The sequence below is a fragment of the Equus asinus genome, chromosome 20 (assembly GCF_041296235.1).
Source record: "Equus asinus isolate D_3611 breed Donkey chromosome 20, EquAss-T2T_v2, whole genome shotgun sequence".
NCBI classification, from domain to species: domain Eukaryota; kingdom Metazoa; phylum Chordata; class Mammalia; order Perissodactyla; family Equidae; genus Equus; species Equus asinus.
In genome coordinates, this window is record NC_091809.1 from 107,882,624 (window position 1) to 107,904,382 (window position 21,759).

At 35.7% G+C, this 21,759-nt stretch overlaps 1 protein-coding gene across 6 annotated transcripts in view; it reads left to right on the top strand.

Moving 5' to 3' along the window:
- Nucleotides 1–21,759, top strand: part of ANO3 (anoctamin 3) — a 439,146-nt gene that overhangs the window by 328,048 nt on the left and 89,339 nt on the right. For 5 of the 6 annotated variants that reach the window (XR_011495962.1, XM_070491365.1, XM_070491368.1 and 2 more), the window contains 3 exons: nt 10,083–10,127; nt 15,222–15,353; nt 18,407–18,513. Coding sequence is in view for 5 of the 6 variants with exons in the window: in XM_070491365.1 (XP_070347466.1) it covers nt 10,083–10,127; nt 15,222–15,353; nt 18,407–18,513 (284 nt within the window). In the remaining variant the exon portion in view is untranslated. The remainder of the gene's footprint in view (nt 1–10,082; nt 10,128–15,221; nt 15,354–18,406; nt 18,514–21,759) is intronic. The other variant, XM_070491367.1, reaches the window with a different exon arrangement.

A 21,759-nucleotide genomic window follows, 5' to 3' on the forward strand; every position in this document is an offset into this window, starting at 1 on the left:
TTCTTGGCACCTTTTTCAAATATTAGCTGCCATATATGTCCAGTTTTATTTCTGGGCTCTCAATTCTGTTCCATTGATCTGTGTGTCTGTTTTTGTACCAGTACCATGCTGTTTCGATCACTATGGCTTTGCAGTACCTTTTGAAGTCAGGGATTGTGAGGCCTCCAGCTTTGTTCTTTTTTCTCAGGATTGCTTTAGCAATTCAGGGTCTTTGGCTGCCCCCTATGAATTTTAGGGTTCTTTGCTGTATTTCCATGAAGAATTTCACTGAGATTCTGATTGGGATTGCGTTGAATCTGTAGATTGCTTTAGATAGTATGGACGTTTTAACTATGTTTATTGTTCCAATCCATGTGCATGGAATCTCTTTCAGTCTCTTTATGTCATTATCTATTTCTTTCAATAATGTCTTGTAGTTTTCATTGTATAAGTCCTTCACCTCCTGAGTTAAATTTATTCCTACGTACTTTATTCTTTTTGTTGCAATTGTAAATGGAATTGTATTCTTGAGTTCTTTTTCTGTAAGTTCATTATTAGAGTACAGAAATGCAACTGATATTTGTAAGTTGATTTTGTACCCCGCAACTTTACTGTAGTTGTTAATTATTTCTAAGAATTTTCTTATGGATTCTTTAGGGTTTTCTATATATAAGATCATGTCGTCTGCAAACAAAGTTTCACTTCTTTGCTCCCTATTTGGATTCTTTTTATTCCTTTCTCTTGCCTAATTTCCCTGGCCAAAACCTCCAGTAGTATGTTGAATAAGAGTGGTGATAGTGGGCATCTTTGTCTGGTTCCTCTTCTCAGAGGGATGGTGATCAGCTTTTCCCCATTGAGTATGATGTTGGCTGTGGGCTTGTCATATATGGCCTTTATTATGTTGAGGTAATTTCCTTCTATCTCTGTTTTCTTAAGAGCTTTTATCATAAATGACTGTTGGATCTTGTCAAATGCTTTCTCTGCACCTATTGAGATGATCATGTGGTTTTTATTCCTCATTTTGTTATTGTGGTGTATCACATTGATTGATTTGTGGATGCTGACACATCCCTGTGTCCCTGGTATAAATCCCACTTGATCATGATGTATCTTCTTTTAGGTTTGTTAATAGATCTTTTTGATCTACTGCTGTGTTTGGGTTGCCAACATTTTATTGAGGACTTTTGCATCTATGTTCATCAGCAATGTTGGCCTACAGTTTTCCTTTTTTTATTGTCCTTGTCAGGCTTTGGTATCAGAGTGATGTTGGCCTCGTAGAATGTGTTAGGAAGTGTTCCATCTTCCCTAGTTTTTTGGAATAGCTTCAGAAGGATAGATATTAAGTCCTCTCTGAAAGTTTGGTAGAATTTCCCAGGGAAGCCATCTGGTCCTGAGCTTTTATTCTTTGGGATACTTTTGATTACTGTTTCAATCTCTTTCCTTGTGATTGGTCTATTCAGATTATCTGTCTTTTATTGATTCAGCTTTGGGAGTTTGTAAGAGTCTAAGAATTTATCCATTTCCTCTAGATTGTCCATTTTGTTGGCGTATAGTTTTTCTTATAATCCATTGTAATTCTGTGGTATCTGTTGTTATTTCTCCTCTTTCATTTCTAATTTTATTTATCTGAGCTTTCTTTCTTTTTTTCTTTGTAAGTCTGGCTAGAGCTCTGTCAATTTTATTTATCTTCTCAAAGAATGAGCTCTTTGTTTCATTGATCCTTTCTACTGCCTTTTTTGTTTCAATAGCATTTATTTCTGCTCTGATTTTTATTATTGTTCTCCTTCTGCTGACTTTGGGCTTTGTTTGTTCTTCTTTTTCTAATTCAGTTAGGTGTAGTTTGAGACTGCTTATTTGGGATGTCTTATTTGTTAAGGTGAGCCTGTATTGTGATGAATTTCCCTCTTAATGTGGCTTTTGCTGCGTCCCATATGAGTTAGTATGGTATGTTATCATTTTCATTTGTCTCCAGATATTTTTTTATTTATCCTTTAATTTCTTTAATGATCCATTGCTTCTTCAATAGCATGTTGTTTAGTCTCCATATCTTTGTCCCTTTCTCAGCTTTTTTCTTGTAATTAATTTCTAACTTTATAGCATTGCGATCAGAAAAGATGCTTTTTATTATTTCAATCTTCATAAATTTATTGAGGTTTGCCTTATTTCCTAACATATTGTCTATCCTTGAGAGTGTTCTGTGCGCACTTGAGACAAATGTGTATTCTGCTATTTTTGGATGGAGTGTTCCTTATATGTGTATTAAGTCCAACTGGGTAGCTTTTCATTTAATTCCACTGTTTCCTTGTTGATTTTCTGTCTAGATGATCTATCCATTTATGTGAGTGTTGAGGTCTCCTACTATTTTTTTGTTATTGTTAATATCTTCTTTTAGGTTTGTTAATACTTGCTTTATGTACTTTGGTGCTCCTGTGTTGGGTGCATAAATATTTTAAGCGTTATTTCTTCTTGATGGAATGTCCCTTTGATCATTATATACTGCCCCTCTTTGTCTCTCTTTACATGTCTTATCTTGAAGTCTACTTTGTCTGATATAAGTATTGCAACACCTGCTTTCTTTTGTTTGCCATTAGCTTGGAGTATCGTCTTCCATCCCTTCACTCTGAGCCTGCGTTTGTCATTAGAGTTGAGATGTGTTTCCTGAAGGCAGCATATTGTTGGGTCTTGTTCTTTAATCCATCCCGCTACTCTGTATCTTTTCACTAGAGAATTCAATCCATTAACATTCAGGGTGATTACTGATATATGAGGGCTTAATGCTGTCATTTTATCACTCGTATTCCGGTTCTCCTGCATTTCCTTTGTTTCTCGTCCTGTGTATTTTGGTCAACCAATCAAATTATGTAGTTTTTTTTATGTTGTGTTTCTTTGTTTTCTCCTTATTTATTATTTGTGTCTCTGTTCTGCTTTTTTTGTTTAGTGGTTACCATGAGGTTTGTATTCAAAATCTTGTGGATAAGATAGTCTGTTTTCTGATGGCCTCTTATTTCCTTACACTAAACCAATTCAGTACCTTTCCTCTTCCCCTCCTAGTTGTTTTTCTCACATCTTATTCCATCTTGTGTTGTGAGTTTGTGGTTAAAATGACAAGATTATCTTTGTTTTTGGTGTTTTCCTTTCCTTTGTCTTTAATGCAATTCTTGAGTATTTGCTATCCTGCTCTGATTCTGGCTACCTATTTATCTCCTTACTCCATGCTTTGTAACCCATTTCTCCCATTTTTTTTTTCAAGTATGAGGGCCTTCTTGAGGATTTCTTGTAAAGGGGGTGAGGTCTTGTGGCTACAAACTCCATTAGCTTATGTTTTTCTGGGATTGATTTTATTTCTCCATCATATGTGAAGGATATTTGTGCTGGATAGAGTATTCTTGGCTGAAAGTTTTTGTCCTTCAAAAATTTGAATATGTCATTCCAGTCTCTCCTAGTCTGTAGGGTTTCCACAGAGAAATACATTGAAAGCCTGATAGGGGCTCCTTTGTAGGTTATTTTTTTCTGCCTTGCTGCCCTTAGTATTCTTTGTCATTCACTTTTGCCAGTTTCACTACTATGTGCCTTGTAGTAGGTCTTTTTATATTGATATATTTGGGAGATCTGATACACTCTTTCACATGGATTTCCATCTCCTTCTCTAGGTCTGGAAAGTTTTCTGCTATTATTTCTTTGAACAAGCTTTCTGCTCCATTATCCTTCTCTTCTCCTTCTTGGATACCTATAATTCTTATGTAGCATTTCTTAATTGAGTCGGATATTTGTTGAAGACTTTCTTCATTTCTTATTAATCTTAGTTCTCTCTCCTCCACTATCTGGAGCATCTCAACATGTCTATCTTCAATTATGCCGATATGCTCCTCTATGATGTCTGCTCGAGCATTCAGGGAATCAACATTTTGTTTTATATCTTCCATTGTGTCTTTAATCTCTAATATTTCTAATGGATTCTTCTTTATAGTTTCTATCTCTTTTGAGAAGTAGCTCCTGAACTCATTAAATTGTTGCTCTACATTCTCTTTTACCTCATTGAGTTCTCTGATGATAGCTGTTTTGAATTCTTTGTCATTTAGATTACATATTTTTGTATCCTCAGGACTGATTTCTGGGTACTTGTCATTTTCTCTCTGGTCTGGAGATCTAATATAATGTTTGTTATTGCTAGAGTGAGTGGCTCTCTTTTTTTGAATCCTGGTGTTATTTGGTCACAGTTACCACCTATCACCACTGGATTGGGCTCAAGAGCCATGTATTCTGAGCCCTCTGCCTTGAGTGGAGATTCCAGACACTGGAGCTGGCTGCTGGGCAGGTTAGGGGAGGGGCACTCTCTCTGGCATGCTCTATGGGTTTTCTCCCTCTGCTCTCACTATCTGCTCTCCTGGGGTGTTGGCTTGATGAAGTGACCCCTTGTAGAGGTCTTCTCTCTGACTGCAAGGGCCCTCAGGATCCTTGGTGTTCCCACAAATGAATGTCCCCTCCCCTGTTCCTTCCCTCTGGGAGGCCTCCCACTGTCCTGGATCACAGTCTTTATAGGAGGGAGTGAAGTTTTTTCTTACCCCGTTGCACCTCCTCCAAGGGGGCTCCAGTCTCTCTGCTCTCCATCTTAATGGCTGCATGGGTCTGTCCAACATTTTTATGTTGTGTTTGTATGTCCTCTGTTGAAGTATGAATGTCTTTATCATTGTATGTTGGAGAGGAGACATTACTGGGAAAGCTCAGCTCACTCCACCATGATGCTGATGTCACTCCCACAGTTATACTTTTATTTGGTGTAAAAGTAAATGTCAGTTAACACATTTGCTTTACCCATTTATCTGGAATTCATAATTTCTAAGATAGTTTTTCTGTCTTCATCAGCTGCCTTCAAAGTATGCTCATTCTGCTGTAGTCTGTGGGGGAAAAGTCTTATAAAGACAATTGCAACACAATGTTGGTGTCATACTTTTCATATAGGTCTTTCCACCATCTTGCTTGTATTTAACTAGCTTTAAACATTGAAGGTCTGTTAGAGCACATTGGTCCCCTTTCTCTCATTTCCCTAGCTCTTGACTTTTCAGGTAAGTTTTAAGGAACTCTAATTGAAAGAATAATCAGTGTTCTCACATGTATTCTCATTTTTATAAAAAATCTGTACCAAATTTAATTCCATTGTTTCTTTTCCTTAGAAGTTCATTAAAAACAATTCCCTTGCAAGATTGTGAGTGTCCTCAGTTTGTATAAATTAGAGCTTAGATCTCCAAGCTGTGTACCATATTGTCCGTCCATCCATGGGGAGGTTTTGAAGAAGATATTCTCTTTGAAGGTTTTGCTCTTTATAAATGATATTCATTTTTTATTTCCTGGTAAGATTACATTTAGCCAGTTCTGGTGGTCTTGTGGCTAAGATTCAGGGCTCTCACTGCCCTGGTCCGAGTTCATGACACCACCATCTCTTGGTTGTCATTCTGTAGCAGCTGTGTGTTATTGTGATGCTGAAAACTATACCACCAGTATTTCAAAAACAAGCAGAATCACCCATGGTGGACACATTATGGAAACTTTTGGAAAATGCCATTGAAATTCTATAAATATTAGAAAGTATACAGCTTTTTCCAAAGTGTGTCAGAGGAATACTAGTTTCAGAGGATCTTAAGAGAAAAATATCCTGTGACTAAAAATGTTTCTGAATTTCTGAGTTAAACATGTTTATTTACTGTAGGAATTTTTAGGGAAATGGTTCTTAGTCTTAAAGTGCATCAGAGTCACCTGGGAAACTTAGTAAAATTGAAGATTTCTGGAACCTACACTCAGAGATTCTGGCATAATACATCTAGGATAGGATTGGGTATATACGTTTTTAACAAGCATCCCAAATGACTCTGTTACAGATAGCAAAGAAATATTGTCTTAGAAATTTTAATATTGTAATAACTTTACAATTTTTTATAGATTTCAAGAGGTAGTTATACAGAGCAGCTTTTCACTGATTTCCATCTGATGATGAAATTTTTTTTTATCTTAATTTGATAGTGTTCTTTGGGAAAACTGTTTGAGAAATGCTGGAACACAGAGTTCTTTTGGAACATCTTTCCAGATCAGTTTAAATAATAGATGTAGTATTAACTAACTCAGTAACTTACTTCTCATGTATTTATAAGGTACACCTGAAATTTGGGATAGCAGCTCATAAAAAGAGAATGCTATTCAAGCATAAACTAAGTGGCAAAGTGTTTTCATAATGGCCAATTCAGTTTCCAATTGTCAGCTGTTACCAGATTTAAAAACATAAATACCGTCTTAAAATGAAAATATACAAAACTAGCAAAGAACTTAAATAGGAAAAGTACATAGCTCTTTAGGACAAGATTTTTTTAAAGATTTATGTATAAAAATATTTACTCATGCTCAGCTATTCCATGTGTTTATTCGGGGTTGAAATCTACATGTTACATTTCACAAAGAAAAGCTGCAGAATTATTCAGAAAAAGTTATTAGAGTTGTAACCCTTCCTGCAGAAGTTTTCTGCTAACTTATTGTGTGAACATGAATATTGAGCATTTTATCTAGATTTTTCTGCTTGAATAAATATGTAGAATTTTATATACCTAAATTTTCTAGCTATTTCTTTTCTTGATTATTCTTCCAAAGTAAATATGGCCTACATATTGGACTTGATTTTTCAGAACTAACTAACCAAAAAATTTCAGAGAATTAAAATAGTCCACATTTTCTACTTTTTATCCTACCAGGAAGTACTGAGCTTGTATATTCAACATTCCAGAAATATGAAGTTCCGCTTTCATTATTTTTCTTTTGATTCTAAGGTGGTTCCTGTTTATTCTAACCCCTCTCTCACATTAAAAGGGTCAAACGTGTTTTAAGATGATTCAGTCATCCTGTGGCTTCTCAGGTTGAGTTCCTAGATGATGTCGACCTCTCATCTTTTCTCAAGCTTCTCCTCCCACAAATATTTTAAACATAGTAAACTTAGGGGAAATGTTTTTAAAACATTAAGAACAATCTTTTACCACAATTGGTATTAAACTTAGATGACTTTGTCATGCAAAGAACACTTCACTCAAAAATAAAATAACATAAAAACATACGTAAATAAAGTGGAGCAGCTCTGCTTGACAAGGAGCAGGGGACACAGGGTCCCAGTCATGTGATTGCACCCTCTCTTGGCCTGGCAGGCATCTCCCCATGTGGCAGCTTGGCTTTGTGAAACACTGGTTGGAAACGGTGGTGGAGATAATTATTTACTTATAATTTTTAGTGGTTGTTGTAATAAGTGGGTAGGTAGATAGCTAGATAAATGCAAGGTATAAAATAGTAGAATCTTTCCAATGAAAAATTAGGGGAAAAATAAAGAAAGCTCTGTACGTGAACAATATGTAGTTAATAAATTACAGGTTGGAGGATTATGGGTAGGAAATGATTTCGTCCTGCAGGTTCATTTATGCAGAAGAACTAAGGAGAATTTCAGGTTATTGTTGACTTCACAGATTAAAGGTACCCTGGTATATTGTTGGGGGAAATATAATTAAAAGCAAAATCTCCCCCAACCCAGAAAACTTCTCCACAAAGTCTAGAAGAGACGAAAGCACTTTTATTACTGAACAAGCATCAAGAGAGAATGTGATGTGCCTCACGGGCAAGCTACCAGGAGACGGCAAAGACAGAGAGAGACCTTGCCCTTTATGTAGCCAGACAGACACAGCTGATTACACACGTGTTCTCAATATGAGTGAGAACCAGTCCTCAAGGAAGGCGACTTGGTAGCAATAATTGTCACACAAAGTTCATCCTAGCTTTAATGGGTAATTGGGGTGTTAGTTAATTGGCAAAATTGAGTCTCTTCTAATTTTCATTTGCTCTTACAAGATAAATCATCTAAAAAATGTATATTCATCTTGTATGACTTTCTTCCTTCATTTGTTCTTTATTTCTCCCAATGAGTTTAAAAAATTGTTTAAGAGGGGGCCAGCCCAGTGGCGCAGCGGTTAAGTTCACACGTTCCACTTCTCGGCGGCCCGGGGTTCGTTGGTTGGGATCCCAGGTGTGGACGTGGCACCGCTTGGCACGCCATGCTGTGGTACGCGTCCCACGTATAAAGTAGAGGAAGATGGGCATGGATGTTAGCTCAGGGCCAGGCTTCCTCAGCAAAAAGAGGAGGACTGGCAGTAGTTAGCTCAGGGCTAATCTTCCTCAAAAAAAAAATAAATAAATAAAAAATTGTTTAAGAGAAATATTCCAAGCTAGCAGCAATAAAGATAGAGAATAGTGTTTAATCCCACTTCCCTCTGTGCTTCTATAATATTTATTTCCTCTTATCACATTCCTAGATTTTCTTGATGCTGAAAATTATTTTAAGCCAGTACTACATTTGTAGTTTTCTTAAAAATGATACCTTATTTAGCAAATGTTTACTAAATGCAAAGTGCTCTCAGGCACTAAAGGAGATAAATACAACTTTGAATTAAACAGATGCTCATTCATTTATTCATCAGCCATCTGAGTGCTTACTATTTATCAAACAATGTGCCAAGTGTACACCAGGCATACAAAGTCAAGTGAATTGAAACTATTGTCTTCAAGAAGCCCAGCCTCCTATAGAAGATAGTTAGTGAACAGTTATGTGATGATGGGTAAAAAGTGCAAGATGGTCCATGTAGAAGAGTTTCAGAGAGAAGACGGGTTTATAGCCCAATGAGAATTGAATTAGCTATGCACAAAAACTTGTGTATGTTTGAAAAAGATGAAGGGGAAATATATTTAAAGTGTGAGTTTAGGAGAGATATAGCAAGCCTTAAATTCCATATTTGAAGTTAGTGTTGGGGTATGACAGAGACAACTTAAAAATTCTTTTCTTGTAATATGATTAGTGATTCCAATGAAATATGGTAGCTCAGAAGGTTTTCAAGTTTTTTAAGCAGTTAATAACATAGTCAGGACTAAACATCAGTTGTCTTGACTCTCAGCCTGCATTCTGGATATCACACTATGGAGAAGTTTACTGATCCTCTGAAATGGGTTTTGATGGGTGGGGATAAAGAGGCATTTTAGAAGGCCCAAAACATGAGATTCCTGAGCTCCCAGGTGAATATGTAATGAGACTCATTTAGGAGATGAATTAATTTCTGTCATTAGAATTTTTAGTTTCTCTAAAATCAGACCTGCAACACACCTTCTTAAAACTCTCAATATTTTCCCATTGCTTTTCATCCAAAAACCTTAGCATTAGTGGCAAGACCCCTCATCATCTGTGCCTTGTTCATCATCCCCCCACCTCTTTTACTACTAGCCTCAACTTGCAATTTATACTCTAGTGATTATGGAACAAATTGCAGTTCCCTGAATTTTGCAGTGCTTGGTCTGCTCCATAGCCATTTCATATGCTGCTACCTCTGTCTAGAATGCCATGCCCTAAGTGCTTGTATTCTGAGGAGTATTCCCACTCATGCTTCGAGATTCAACTTAGCTAATGCTTCCTCTGGGAAGGCTTCCCTGTCTCCTTTCTCATCCATCTCTAAAAACTAATTGAGATCCCTTCCTAGGTACTGCATAACCCTCTCTGTTTTCCTGCATTTTCTCACTGTGCTATAACCATCACTTGTCTCCTCATCTGTAAAGGAACTTCTTTGAGGGCAGAAACCCTCTTTTTTCTTCTGAATTTTTAGTGGTTATACCTTAACATTCCTTACAAAATCAGAAGTATTCATTACATAGGTGTTTAGATGGATAGATAGATAAATGAGTAGATGAATGGATGGATGGATGAGCGGATGGAAGGATGAATGGCTTCTTACAACATGTAAGCACATTGTTCGATTAATATGCATGATATAGCAGAAGACAGACTTTCAAAATATAGAATTAAAAGTCAAATATTCAAAAGTGATCTATTGATTTATGAAAGTGTCTTTGTTATTAAAAACTCAGTTTCTGAATTTAAAACAATGTAAATTCAGAGTTCTTCCTATTATACTGGCTTATTTCGTGTCTTTCTTAAGCATGGAAGTTGGAGTATTGAAATGCTCAATATGATTGAAGGTTGTTGCTCACTGATGTCACTATTTTCATGTGACTTTCTTCAGCTGATTTCTATTATTTTTCAGGAAAAAATCCTATTACACTGACCGGAGGAGCAAATCAATGGGCAGGTTGGTGGATGATGCATAATTTGTTTGCAACCAATTTGTCATTTTGGGAAAAAAAAATAAAAGAAGACATTTGACTATCCACATCAGCAGTTGTAAATTTCAGGAAGAACAATTTTATTGATTTGCTCAAAATATTTCCAGAATGACTGTGCCAAATTTAACAATGTTACATTCAGATCATCTCTTTTCTATTTACCATTGAAATTCCTGCAATCCTCCCTTGTAATGTTGTAGAAGGAGGATTTTAATTGCAAGTTAGCATTTCAGGAGATTTTAATTTTAAAGATAGTTTTAAAACCAAGATCAAAATAAACAATGACCCATCAGAGACCTTCTGGATCATTCAGTCTAAATCTCTTATTTGACAGAAGCGGCAAAGAAAAGACATCCAGAGTGATGAAGTGGTGTACCAAGGCCCTAGAGCTTCTTTTGAATCACAGAGCTATTCTAATTTCACCAACTGAAGCTGTCTCTTTTATCCTAGTATTGAAAACAACCTCTTTTCAAGAGCTTCATCTCAAAACAACATCTCTTTACCTAGTGTGGTAACAGAAGCTAGGACAAAGCAATTAATCAAACCACAACCCTGAGACAGAGGAACCTCTCCCACCCGAATAGCCTTGGCCTCCTTTCATGGAGGAAATGAGCTTCCATTTAAGGAACTCTACAACCCAAAGGCTTCTTACGCTGTGCTGTTTTTCTGTTCATTGTAAAAGAATCAATTAACAAAAACAAAATGTGAATGTGGTAGAGTATGCCGTTAAATAATTTGCAGAATCTTACAAGTCAGAATGACACAAAAGCTGGAAGAATCATTTAGTGTAAATATCAGACCATTTTAGGAAGGATTCGATAAATCTAGTTCCTTTAGCAGGGAAAATGGCTGACTATAATAAAGAACTTTAGAATAGGAAAAATTTGAATTTTAGAATGGAGACCATTGATCTCTCTTAAACATTACATTCAGGTGTGGTAGGAATGGGTGGCAGAAAAGTAAATCATGGGGGAAAAAACCTTGAAATTAGAATGAATATTAAAGGAATTAGTACTCAAATGACCTTTAAAAAATTATTAATGATGCTCCTCAGGTCAGATTTTTCTGTTTGTCAAGGTAACGTGCTCAGATTAGAATGAGCAGTCAGTATTTCCCTTGTGCCTGTTTGGCCCTGTCTACATAGTAAATGTCCAAAGTTGTTTTTGCATAATAAAGTCAAAGTCATTGGAATATTATGGTATACAAATTTACAACTGCAGGTTTTTCTTGTTTTTCTCTGCATGTGCCTGCTTAATGTTGGATGTGTTGATAAAATATCTTTGGGTTTGCTTCCTTGTGCTCTATAGAATTAGTGAGGTTTTGCTACTGTATAATAAGTGGGTCTTCTGATAAACAGGCATCTTTCTTTCAGAGACTTGCAGAAGGATAATATCCTGCATAGTAAAATAGCAACAAATGTCTGTATATGTAATACTGTCATAATTTAGTTTTAGAGTAAACTCATGTTTCGAATGCCTGATAAGTCCTAACGAAACAACATATTTAATAATGGAAAAAATCTTTTTTTGTATTTTGGTAAAACTTAGTAAACTAGAAAAATGAATACTTTATTATATGTTGTAATATGTTTTATCTTTTGTATTTATTATTATTTTGTTTAATTTGATGAATGAAAATTCAGTTATCAGTTATTCCAAATGATTATTAAAGTATCCTAGATATTACTAATAGCGTACCTCTTTACAATTTACTTATTACAAATAGTTCTCTTTGTTCCTTGACTTTCTGGATGCATATGGGGAGGGTAGTGAATAAATAGGAAGGCGTTTATAAATTTTATGACATATTAAACTGCAAAAAAGAATGTTGTGTTAGTTGCCCAAGTTCAAACTTTCTTAAAGAAATGACTGATTTTGGTTTGTTTTAACTACCTTTGGAGAAGAAAATTTAAATGCTGTGTGTGTGTGTGTTTGTGTGTGTTCATCATTGTTATAAAATTGTAAAACTCAATTTGTAGACAGTTGGAAAGAGTGAAACGAAAGTCAAATTTGTGCACTTAGATTTCACTTGGATCTTCCTTTCTTGAAGTGGGAAAGAGGTTTTGTGCCTGGGTATTTTGACCAGTAAACACTGAGGGATAAATAATGTACAGGCAATCATCCAGCTTTTGAAGATCGTCGTTTCTCCAGCAGGTTGATGGGAAATGATTATAGTTTTAATATTGCTGCTGTTTCTATCAACCTGATCAGGGAAAAGAAATGACTCCGTTATCACCACTCCCCACCACCCCACACCTTATCCTTCAGCTGTCACAGCTGATTTGGTAGAGTTTGTGCTCTGACCAAGTTCTTTTGATCCTTTAATCCAGATTCCTTTGAATTTCCATAGAATTCTCTCCTTTCCACTGATTTTAGCAAAGGAACTTAAAGCTCTATTGGAAGTCATCTTCCCATTATGCCATGAAATCTTGAGCCTGCAAGATGGCCAACATGGTAAAGATTTGGTGGAGTGTAGTTACCCTGGTGGCATGGTGGTGGGAGTGGTACTAGGAGTAGTAGTAATTCTCCTTTTCCTCATTATTATCATAAACATTTATTGAGTGCTTACTGTGTGCTGGGCACTGTTGTATCAGGCATTACCTATTTAATTTTCAAAATAGCACTTCACTTAAGAGATGAGAAAAATGAATGAGAATCAAAGAAATAATTAATTAACCACAACTTTGCATCCTGTGATTCAAATCCAGCCCTGACCACATATCACTGTTAGGCATCATTTGCTCCTTCATGGGAAGTGTGTACAAAAAGCCTAAACTGATAATATTATTTATTTTCTGTAAAAAGATCAGTGATGGTCTGAAAATCCTTTTATTTCATTGAAAAAAAATTTTTTAATTCCCATTCATTTCTAGTATGTTTGTAATTATTCCCGAAATAGTAGTTTAGGTTCTGTGGCTCATCAGCACTTTCGAAGTGGTCAGAATGGCTCCATTTATTTGATCCTTCTAGCCAACTAGTGATGTAGGACAGGTGGGATTACTTCCTCTCTTTAGAGATGAGAAACCTGAAGCTCAAAGATTGGAAATGTTTGGCTCAATTTCAGTGACTGGCCAATTAACTACTGGAACGTTCATCTTCCAGCTCCTGTCCCGTTGTTTTCTTCACTATGCTAAGTTGGCAAAGCTGGAGTAATTGTTTTCTACATGTCTGTACCCTAGTCGCGAGGATATGGCGACAGTCTGTGGTTTCAGAGACTTTCTCTATAATGAGAAAAAGCAAAATGAACACCTCAGATACTGCTCATTTATTATTTTAGACTAGAAAGAAATACTTTGGTTTCTCCAAAACCAAAAATGACTTGGCATCTAAATAATACCCTTACTTGGCAAAGGAAAGGTCCATATTTTTTCACATGCTAAATTTTACATCAGGACTCGATTCATTTTTTTTTCTTTTCTTTTTTTCTTTCTTTTTTTTTCTTTTTGAAGAAGATTAACCCTGAGCTAACATCTGCTGCCAATCCTCCTCTTTTTGCTGAGGAAGACTGGCCCTGAGCTAACATCTGTGCCCATCTTCCTCTACTTTGTATGTGGGATGCCTGCCACAGCATGGCTTGCCAACTGGTGCTGTGTCCGCACCTGGGCCACCGAGAAGCGGAACGTGCAAACTTAACTGCTGTGCCACCAGGCTGGCCCCAGGATTTGATTCTTATTTCAAATTTTATATGGTAATTTTACCATAATAGACTTGAATAAAATAATTCGTAAAATACAATGTTAACTGCCTGCATATTGCTGTACTAAATTTTTTAAATTTTAAGCAGAGTTTGCCAAACAAATATTAAGATACATTGTACTTGTCTGGGAAAATATTCTATCCTGCTACTATTACTATTACTGTTTATTACTGAGTTACTATTACAGAAGCCCAAAATTGCCAAATATAAGACCTCATAAATAGTATGTAAATATTGCACTTTTTTCTAGTAAACACAGCTGTTATTAGAGTAGCTCAGAATTTAGATTTTCAGACTCAGTCTCTGGAGTCAGTATCTCTTTCTTGTTTTCTTCATAAAATAAGTATGATTCCAATCAGTATATATGGCTCAGTAGAACTGGCTTCTGACTGTGATCTGAAGCTGAGGCCACAGTGTCCTGATGTAAGATTTCTTGAAACAGTATCGTAATGTTATATGCTGTGGTCCATGCTAAATCCATTCCTCAAAGTGCCCTTGGTGGATGGCAGCATGCGATCCCTGAGGAGCTAGTCAGAAATGCAGAATCTGAGGCCCCGCCCCCGGCCTACAGAATTAGCATCTGCATTTTAACAAGATCTTCAGATGATTCATATGCCCATTAAAGTTTTAAAAATACAAAGCTTTTGTACAAAAATACAGAGCCTTTGTACTGCGAAGGCCTTTTGCCTCAACTTTTCTTATTGTTAATGATCAGGTTTAAATTAAAACACCAACTCACAGCTCTCCAGCAAGGTCAGTATTATTGTCTTTATTTCATGAGTGAGGAAACGGAGGCAAGAAGAAGTTAAATAATTTGTACAGGTTCACACAGCTACTACAATGCACAGCTCCCTTTGTACCCAGTTTTGCTTGACTCCGAAACCCTTGCTGTTTCCATCACACTGATGGCTCCTAGCCTTGCTGAATGAGCGTGTCCTAGCCATGTATTTCTTTTCCGTCTCCAGTTTGTAAAGGCACATCTCTGTGGATTTGTTAAAGAGTCAGGGAGTGCTCTATAGCTACATGTAGACATGCATACGTACACAGACACACAACTGGAATAAACATGCCGTGCTGCTTTTATTGTTGTGTGTTCTTTCCTGCCACCATCTTTATGTATGATGATTCTTTAATATTTTTCACAAGATTTTTCCTACTTACCCTGAAATAGTTTAAACAAATGCAAGATTTGCTGTGACTTGGAATTAATTTCTTTTTGTGGGAGCAGGAGGAAGGCATGTGTGTGGATGTGAGTGTGGGTGTGTGGATGTCTTTTTTGAAACTCTTTCTTGCAACGGTAGTAGAAGGTGGGCAGAGCTCTGCAATGCAACCTAATCTGCTTCTAAAATGTGACTTTGTTCCAGTGTGCAACATTATTTTAAAAGAATCAAAAAATGGATGGCCCAAAACCCAATGGTTCTCGACAAGACAGCTTTTCCAGACCTGGAGAACTCAGATTGCTATACTGGCCCCTTCAGCCGTGCACGGATCCACCAGTGAGTTCCCTTTCTCTTCTCTCCCACCACCTGCCTTGGCACCTTGCATTATCTGAGAGTAGCTGACAGAATAAAAATACCTGGAACCAGTTTCATTGTTTTCCAAATAAATCAGAATGTATCATTGTATTGAAATGTATACCTAACTTATAAACAACATTCAGTGAACATTATTAATTCTTTATCAGCTATGATTTAGAGACATTCAAGTAATGAATTATTAATTATAAACTCATGGGTTGATGGTCTAGCACCCAATTCTTTCAAAATAATTACTATTGTAGTAACTCACCTAGTTAAAGTAACTAATGATGATAATAGTAATAATAGAATTACTATTAAATACCATATTTGAATAATGGATTGTTCTAATTAATAAATTATTATATTTATAATTGAATTTAATTAATATGTGCTTATTAGTTTGATTCATTTTAATTTAATTTTATTAAACTAAGGTGAATGGGTAATTTTTTTAAGGATTTGTTCATGACTATCTATCTTTTTACATACTAACATAACTCTATTCCTTTATTATTCAGCTAGTATTTATTGAGTTTCTACAGGATACAGATTGAGGATGTGACATAGTTCTTGCCTTCATGGTACTCCCAGTCTAGTGGGGCAGACAAAAATGTAAATTAATAAATAAAATGGGATAAATATAAAGATAGAGCAAGGCACACTGTACTATATGGCTACAGCTATAGGGTCTTCTTTGCTGTGCACTCTTCTGGATTGACTTATATTCTGGAATATGGGAAGTTGAGAGTGAGGATGAAACAGACTTCCAGACCATAGAACGTGTAACAGAGCCAATAATCAATGGGAAAACTTCTCCTTCCAAATATTTTATTTATTTCATTATTAACTCTTAGAGGTGGATCTAGAGCACCCTTTAATTCCAGCTATGAGAAGTAAAGGAAGGAGTGGAAATCCAAATGACTTCCAGATTTAGAGAGAGGTTACAGTTTCATGGAAGCTTCTTTAGCTTTTTGCTATACTTTTTCAGGCTCTGTGATGCACCAAATAGAAATATTCTACTCTTCATTTTTGAACCCAAGAAACTAGAGTGATCTTTGAAAAATGTGAATCAGATCATGCAACTGTCCTGCTTAAAGCTCCCCAGTGGCTCCCATTTGCTCTTATAGTAAAATTCAAATTCCTTATCATCTGCCATGTGGCCATATATGCTGTGGTCCCTGCCCAACACTATCATCTCTTCCTCTACAATTTTCCCCACCATTTACTTACTCTAAGGACACAGGGTTCATTTCTATCCTTGAAAAGCTCAAGCTTAATTCCATCTCAGAGTCTTTGTTCTCGCTGTTCTCTTTGCCTAACATGATCTCCCCACAGATCTTCACATGGCATAACCCTTCTTATCATTCAACTCCCACTCAAACATCACCATCTCTGAGAGACCTTCTCTGAAAATGTTATCTACAGTTCCATTGTCCCAGGCATTCTCTATGCCGTTGTGCTGTTTCATTTTTCTTCATAGCAATTATCTGAAATCATGTAATTTATTTGTTTACTTTATATATCATCTGTTTCTTCTTTCCATAATGTAACTTCATGAAAAAAGGAATTTATCCGCTAAAGAAATATTTGTTCAGGGAATTCTGAGTCAAACTGATGAATCTGAATCAATAAATACCTATTATCAATAGGACTGTTAGGACTTACACTTAATAGCCTTAACTTGGTGCATCCAGTACAAAAATAAAAAGCACAATGTCAGAACGCTGGAGGAACTCAGAGTCTAATTAAAATGGGCAGGTATACAGCTTGCCATAAAACACGGCAGAGTAAAATCAACGTGTTAGGAAAGACACAAATAAAATGCACATTTTTATAAGTGAGGGAGAAGCTACATCCAGAGGAGAGAATCCAGAAAGCCTTTTTGAAGGAGATAGTCTTTTTAAGCAGGTAAAAATATGGAAGGAGGTGGGGAGAGTTGGGGGAACAGCTATCAGAAACAACAAAATCCTGAGAAAAAGAAGCATAGATGTGATAAATCCTGCAAGTAGACGATTAGATACAAGAAGCCAGAGCTGTAAGAAATAAGGCTGAGGGAGAGGTTGAAATGCAAGAATAGAGAGCATGAGAGGAAAATAACAAATTTAATTATGCATGGAACAGAGAGCTCCTGACAGGTTTAGAGAGGAGTGCTCCAAGGATCAGAGGCAAGCTGTAAAAGTCCCGTGGGAAATTGGACACCAGTTAGGAGGATTCTCATAATCTAGGCAAGAGGCAAAGAGACCCAGAACAAGATGGGTGGCACAAAGCTGAGGAGAGGTAGTTCAGTTAGAAAAGTTACTGAGTCTGGCAACTGTTTGAATATGGATGGTGAAAAGAAAGCAAGAACCATAGAAGACCTAATCTTTCAGGACTAAGTGCCTGAGAAAATGGTGGCTTATCATTCAGAGATAAAGCAACTGGAAACAGGAAGTGTCAGAAGTTGAGTAAGGCCTGGGATGCTTCCATTCGTTCGTTGCTCCCAGTATACCGTAAAGTAGATGCTAGAACACAGCCTTCTTTCTTCTGGGGATCACCTTTGTGCTCTTTACATCACTTGCTCTCACCGTATAGGGCATGAAAGCAAAGCGAGAACTGTTGCTCATTGCTAAGTTTCTGAAGACAAGACCAGCTAATTTGGAAATTGTGGTATGGGGAATTACATCAATTTTTAATGTGTTCTACTTGGAACTATATTGCTTAAGGTAGTACAAAATTTATGGGAGCCAACGAACTATCTATTCTCTCCTTGTTACATGCTAAACAAGAAATATGAGGACATCTAGGCTTCCTTATAAACTGAAAGATATCAAAATGAGTATTTGATAATGTCCTGTATTATTTATGTGTATTTTTTCTCTGCCAATTCATGTTTTTTCTTTTAAGGAGGATGGTTTCTATTCTGATTTACTGTACTCCACATGTATTCATTTAGAGGAGAAAACAGATGGATGACTACTCAGGAACTTGTAACTGTTGCTGGATTCTGTGCTCTGCTTTGAATATTAAAACGAATCCCCTTCTCTTAACAGCTTCATAATAAACAATAAGGACACCTTCTTCAGCAATGCTACTCGAAGCAGGATAGTCTATCACATGTTGCAGCACACCAAATATGAACATGGGATATCAAAAGTGGGTAAGAAGACTAATTAAAAACAGAGAAAGTAGAATTTTCTGTTGCTAATTAGACCCAGAAATATAGTTTAACAACTGAAGCTTTGCTTTCCTGTGTTAAATATGAGGATATAACAACACTTTGAACACAAACTAAATATTCTATTCTTCAGCCTTTCAATAAAGCAAAACAAAATAAAACAGAAAACTTTTTTCAAGAGCATTTGGCCAATATGTATCAAAATGTGAGATGTGCAAACAATATGGAACAGAAATTTTATGTCTTGAAATTCATCTCAAAGAAGTAATCAGACTTTTGAGTAATAATATATGTAGAAATTTGATCATTGTGTCTTTGTAATGAAATAAAACTGGAAATACTCTGTCCATCATTAGGAAGTGACAAATAAGTTAGGCTACGTCCTCATAATGCACCCATTGAAAATTATGTGCTATTTATTCACTCTTCCCTCAAATTTATTAGGCATTTGTTTCATGCTATATATTATAGAAAGTATATAACATATACCCTTTACTCATGGAGACTGAAAATTAGTCCTTAGTTCTCTGTTTATTGACTTCAAAAGATATCCACTAAGCATTATTAAGGGAAAAGAAATTAAAAAACAAAAACAGATTACCCATGGAAACTTGTACCAATCTCTACTGATATGCATTAAAATAGAGTGTAATATAAGTAAAATAAACTATGTTTCAAGTCAGTCATTTTTAAAAGAAGAACATTCAGACTTTCTTTCTCCTCTGATTAATAATTCATTTATTACTGAGCAGTCAAAATAGTTAATTTAGACACTAAATCCTTACAGAAAATAATCTGACACTTAATCAGAAGTTTTCTGAACAAGAAATAAAGAGAAATCCAGAATATAAACTAAAAATGTGTCTAAATGATAGCATTGTGTGCTTATGTAGTCTTTAAAAATAAAAATATGACATTTTAAGAGATTGTAAAGATATCATGCCCTTTGTAGAACATACAATAAAAACAGAAGAGTATAAAAATAAAATTAAAGAATTCTTATCAATTGTCATTGTTACAAATTAGTATTGAATATACGTCATAATTAGAATCAGGCAACATTTACCATGTTTTATCTTTTTTTTAAAATTACCATTATGAGTATTTTCTCAAGTCCTTTAATATGACTGAAAACATTATCATAAATAGCTGTACTATATTCTATTATAAGCAATCATCAAATCACAGTTCTTACCAGGAAACTAGTATAATTGATTATATCATAATAATTAAATAACCCCAATTTTAGATGAGCAAATTGAGTACAATAATACATTAAAAAGATCATATATCGTATCAAGTGGGTTTTATTCCAGGGATGCAGGGATGGTTCAACATCTTGAAATCTATCAATGTGATACACCACATTAACAAAATGAAGAATAAAAATCACATGATCATCTCAATAGATGCAGAGAAAGTATTTGATAAGATACAGCATCCATTTATGATAAAAACTCTAAATAAAATAGGTATACAAGGAAAATACCTCAACATAATAAAGGCCATATATGACAAACCCACAGCAAATATCATTCTCAATAGAGAAAAACTGAAAGCTGTTCCTCTAACAACAGGAACTAGACAAGGATGCCCACTTTCACCACTTTTTTTAACGTAGTATTAGAGGTCTTAGCCAGAGCAATCAGGCAAGAAAAAGAAATAAAAGGGATACAAATTGGAAAAGAAGAAGTGAAACTGTCACTCTTTGCAGACAACATGAGTTTGTATATAGAAAACCCTAAAGAATTCACTAAGAAACTTTTAGAAATAATCAATGAGTACAGTAAAGTCACAGGATACAAAATCAACATACAAAAATCAGTTGTGTTTCTATACATTAACAATGAAGTAACAGCAAGAGAAATTAAAAATACAATCCCATTTCCAATTGCAACAAAAAGAATAAAATACCTAGGAAAAAACTTAACCAAAGAAGTGAAAGATTTGTACATCAAAAACTATAAAACATTGTTGAAAGAAACCAAAGAAGACAAAAAGAAATGGAAAGTTATTCCATGCTGTTGGATTGGAAGAATTAACATGGTTAAAATGTCCATACTTCCTAAAACAATCTATAGATTCAGTGCAATCCCTATCAAAGTTCCAACAACATTTTTCACAGAAATAGATCAAAGAATCCTAAAATTTATATGGAACAACAAAAGACCCGAAATAGTCAAAGGAATCCTAAGGAAAAAGAACAAAGCTGAAGGCATCATAATCCCTGACTTCAAAGTATACTACAAAACTGTAATAACCAAAACAGCATGATACTGGCACAGAAACACACACACAGATCAATGGAACAGAATCGAGAGCCCAGAAATAAACCCACACACTTATGGACAGCTAATATTCGACAAGGGAGCCAAGAACATACAATGGATAAAGGAGACTCTTCAATAAATGCTGTTGGGAAAACTGGACAGCCACATGCAAAAGAATGAAAGTAGACCATTATCTTACACCATGCACAAAAATCAACTCAAAATGGATTAAATACTTGAATGTAAGACCTGAAACCATAAAACATCTAGAAGAAAACATAAACAGTATGCTCTTTGACATCAGTCTTAGCAGCATATTTTCAAGTCCCATGTCTGACCAGGCAAGAGAAACAAAAGAAAAAATGAACAAATGGGACTACATCAAGCTAAAAACCTTCTGCACAGCAAAGGAAACCATCAACAAAATGAAAAGACAACCTAACAATTGGGAGAAGATATTTGCAAAGCATATATCAGTTAAGGGGTTAATATCCAAAATATACAAAGAACTCGTCCATCTCAACAACAAAAACCCCAATTAAAAAATCGGCAAAAGATCTGAACAGAGATTTCTCCAAAGAAGATATACGGATGGCCAACAGGCATATGAAAAGATGTTCAACATCACTAGCTATCAGGGAAATGCAAATCAAAACTACAATAAGGTATCACCTCACTCCGGTCAGAATGACTATAATTAACAAGACAGGAAACAACAAGTGTTGGAGAGGATGTGGAGAGAAGGGAACCCTTGTATACTGCTGGTGGGAGTGTAAACTGGTACAGCCACTATGGGAAGCATTATGGAGTATCCTCAGAAAATGAAGAATAGATCTACCATATGATCCAGCTATCCCACTGCTGGGTATTTATGCAAAGAACTTGAAAACACAAATGCATAAAGATACATGCACCCCCATGTTCACTGCAGCATTATTCACAATAGCCAAGCCTTGGA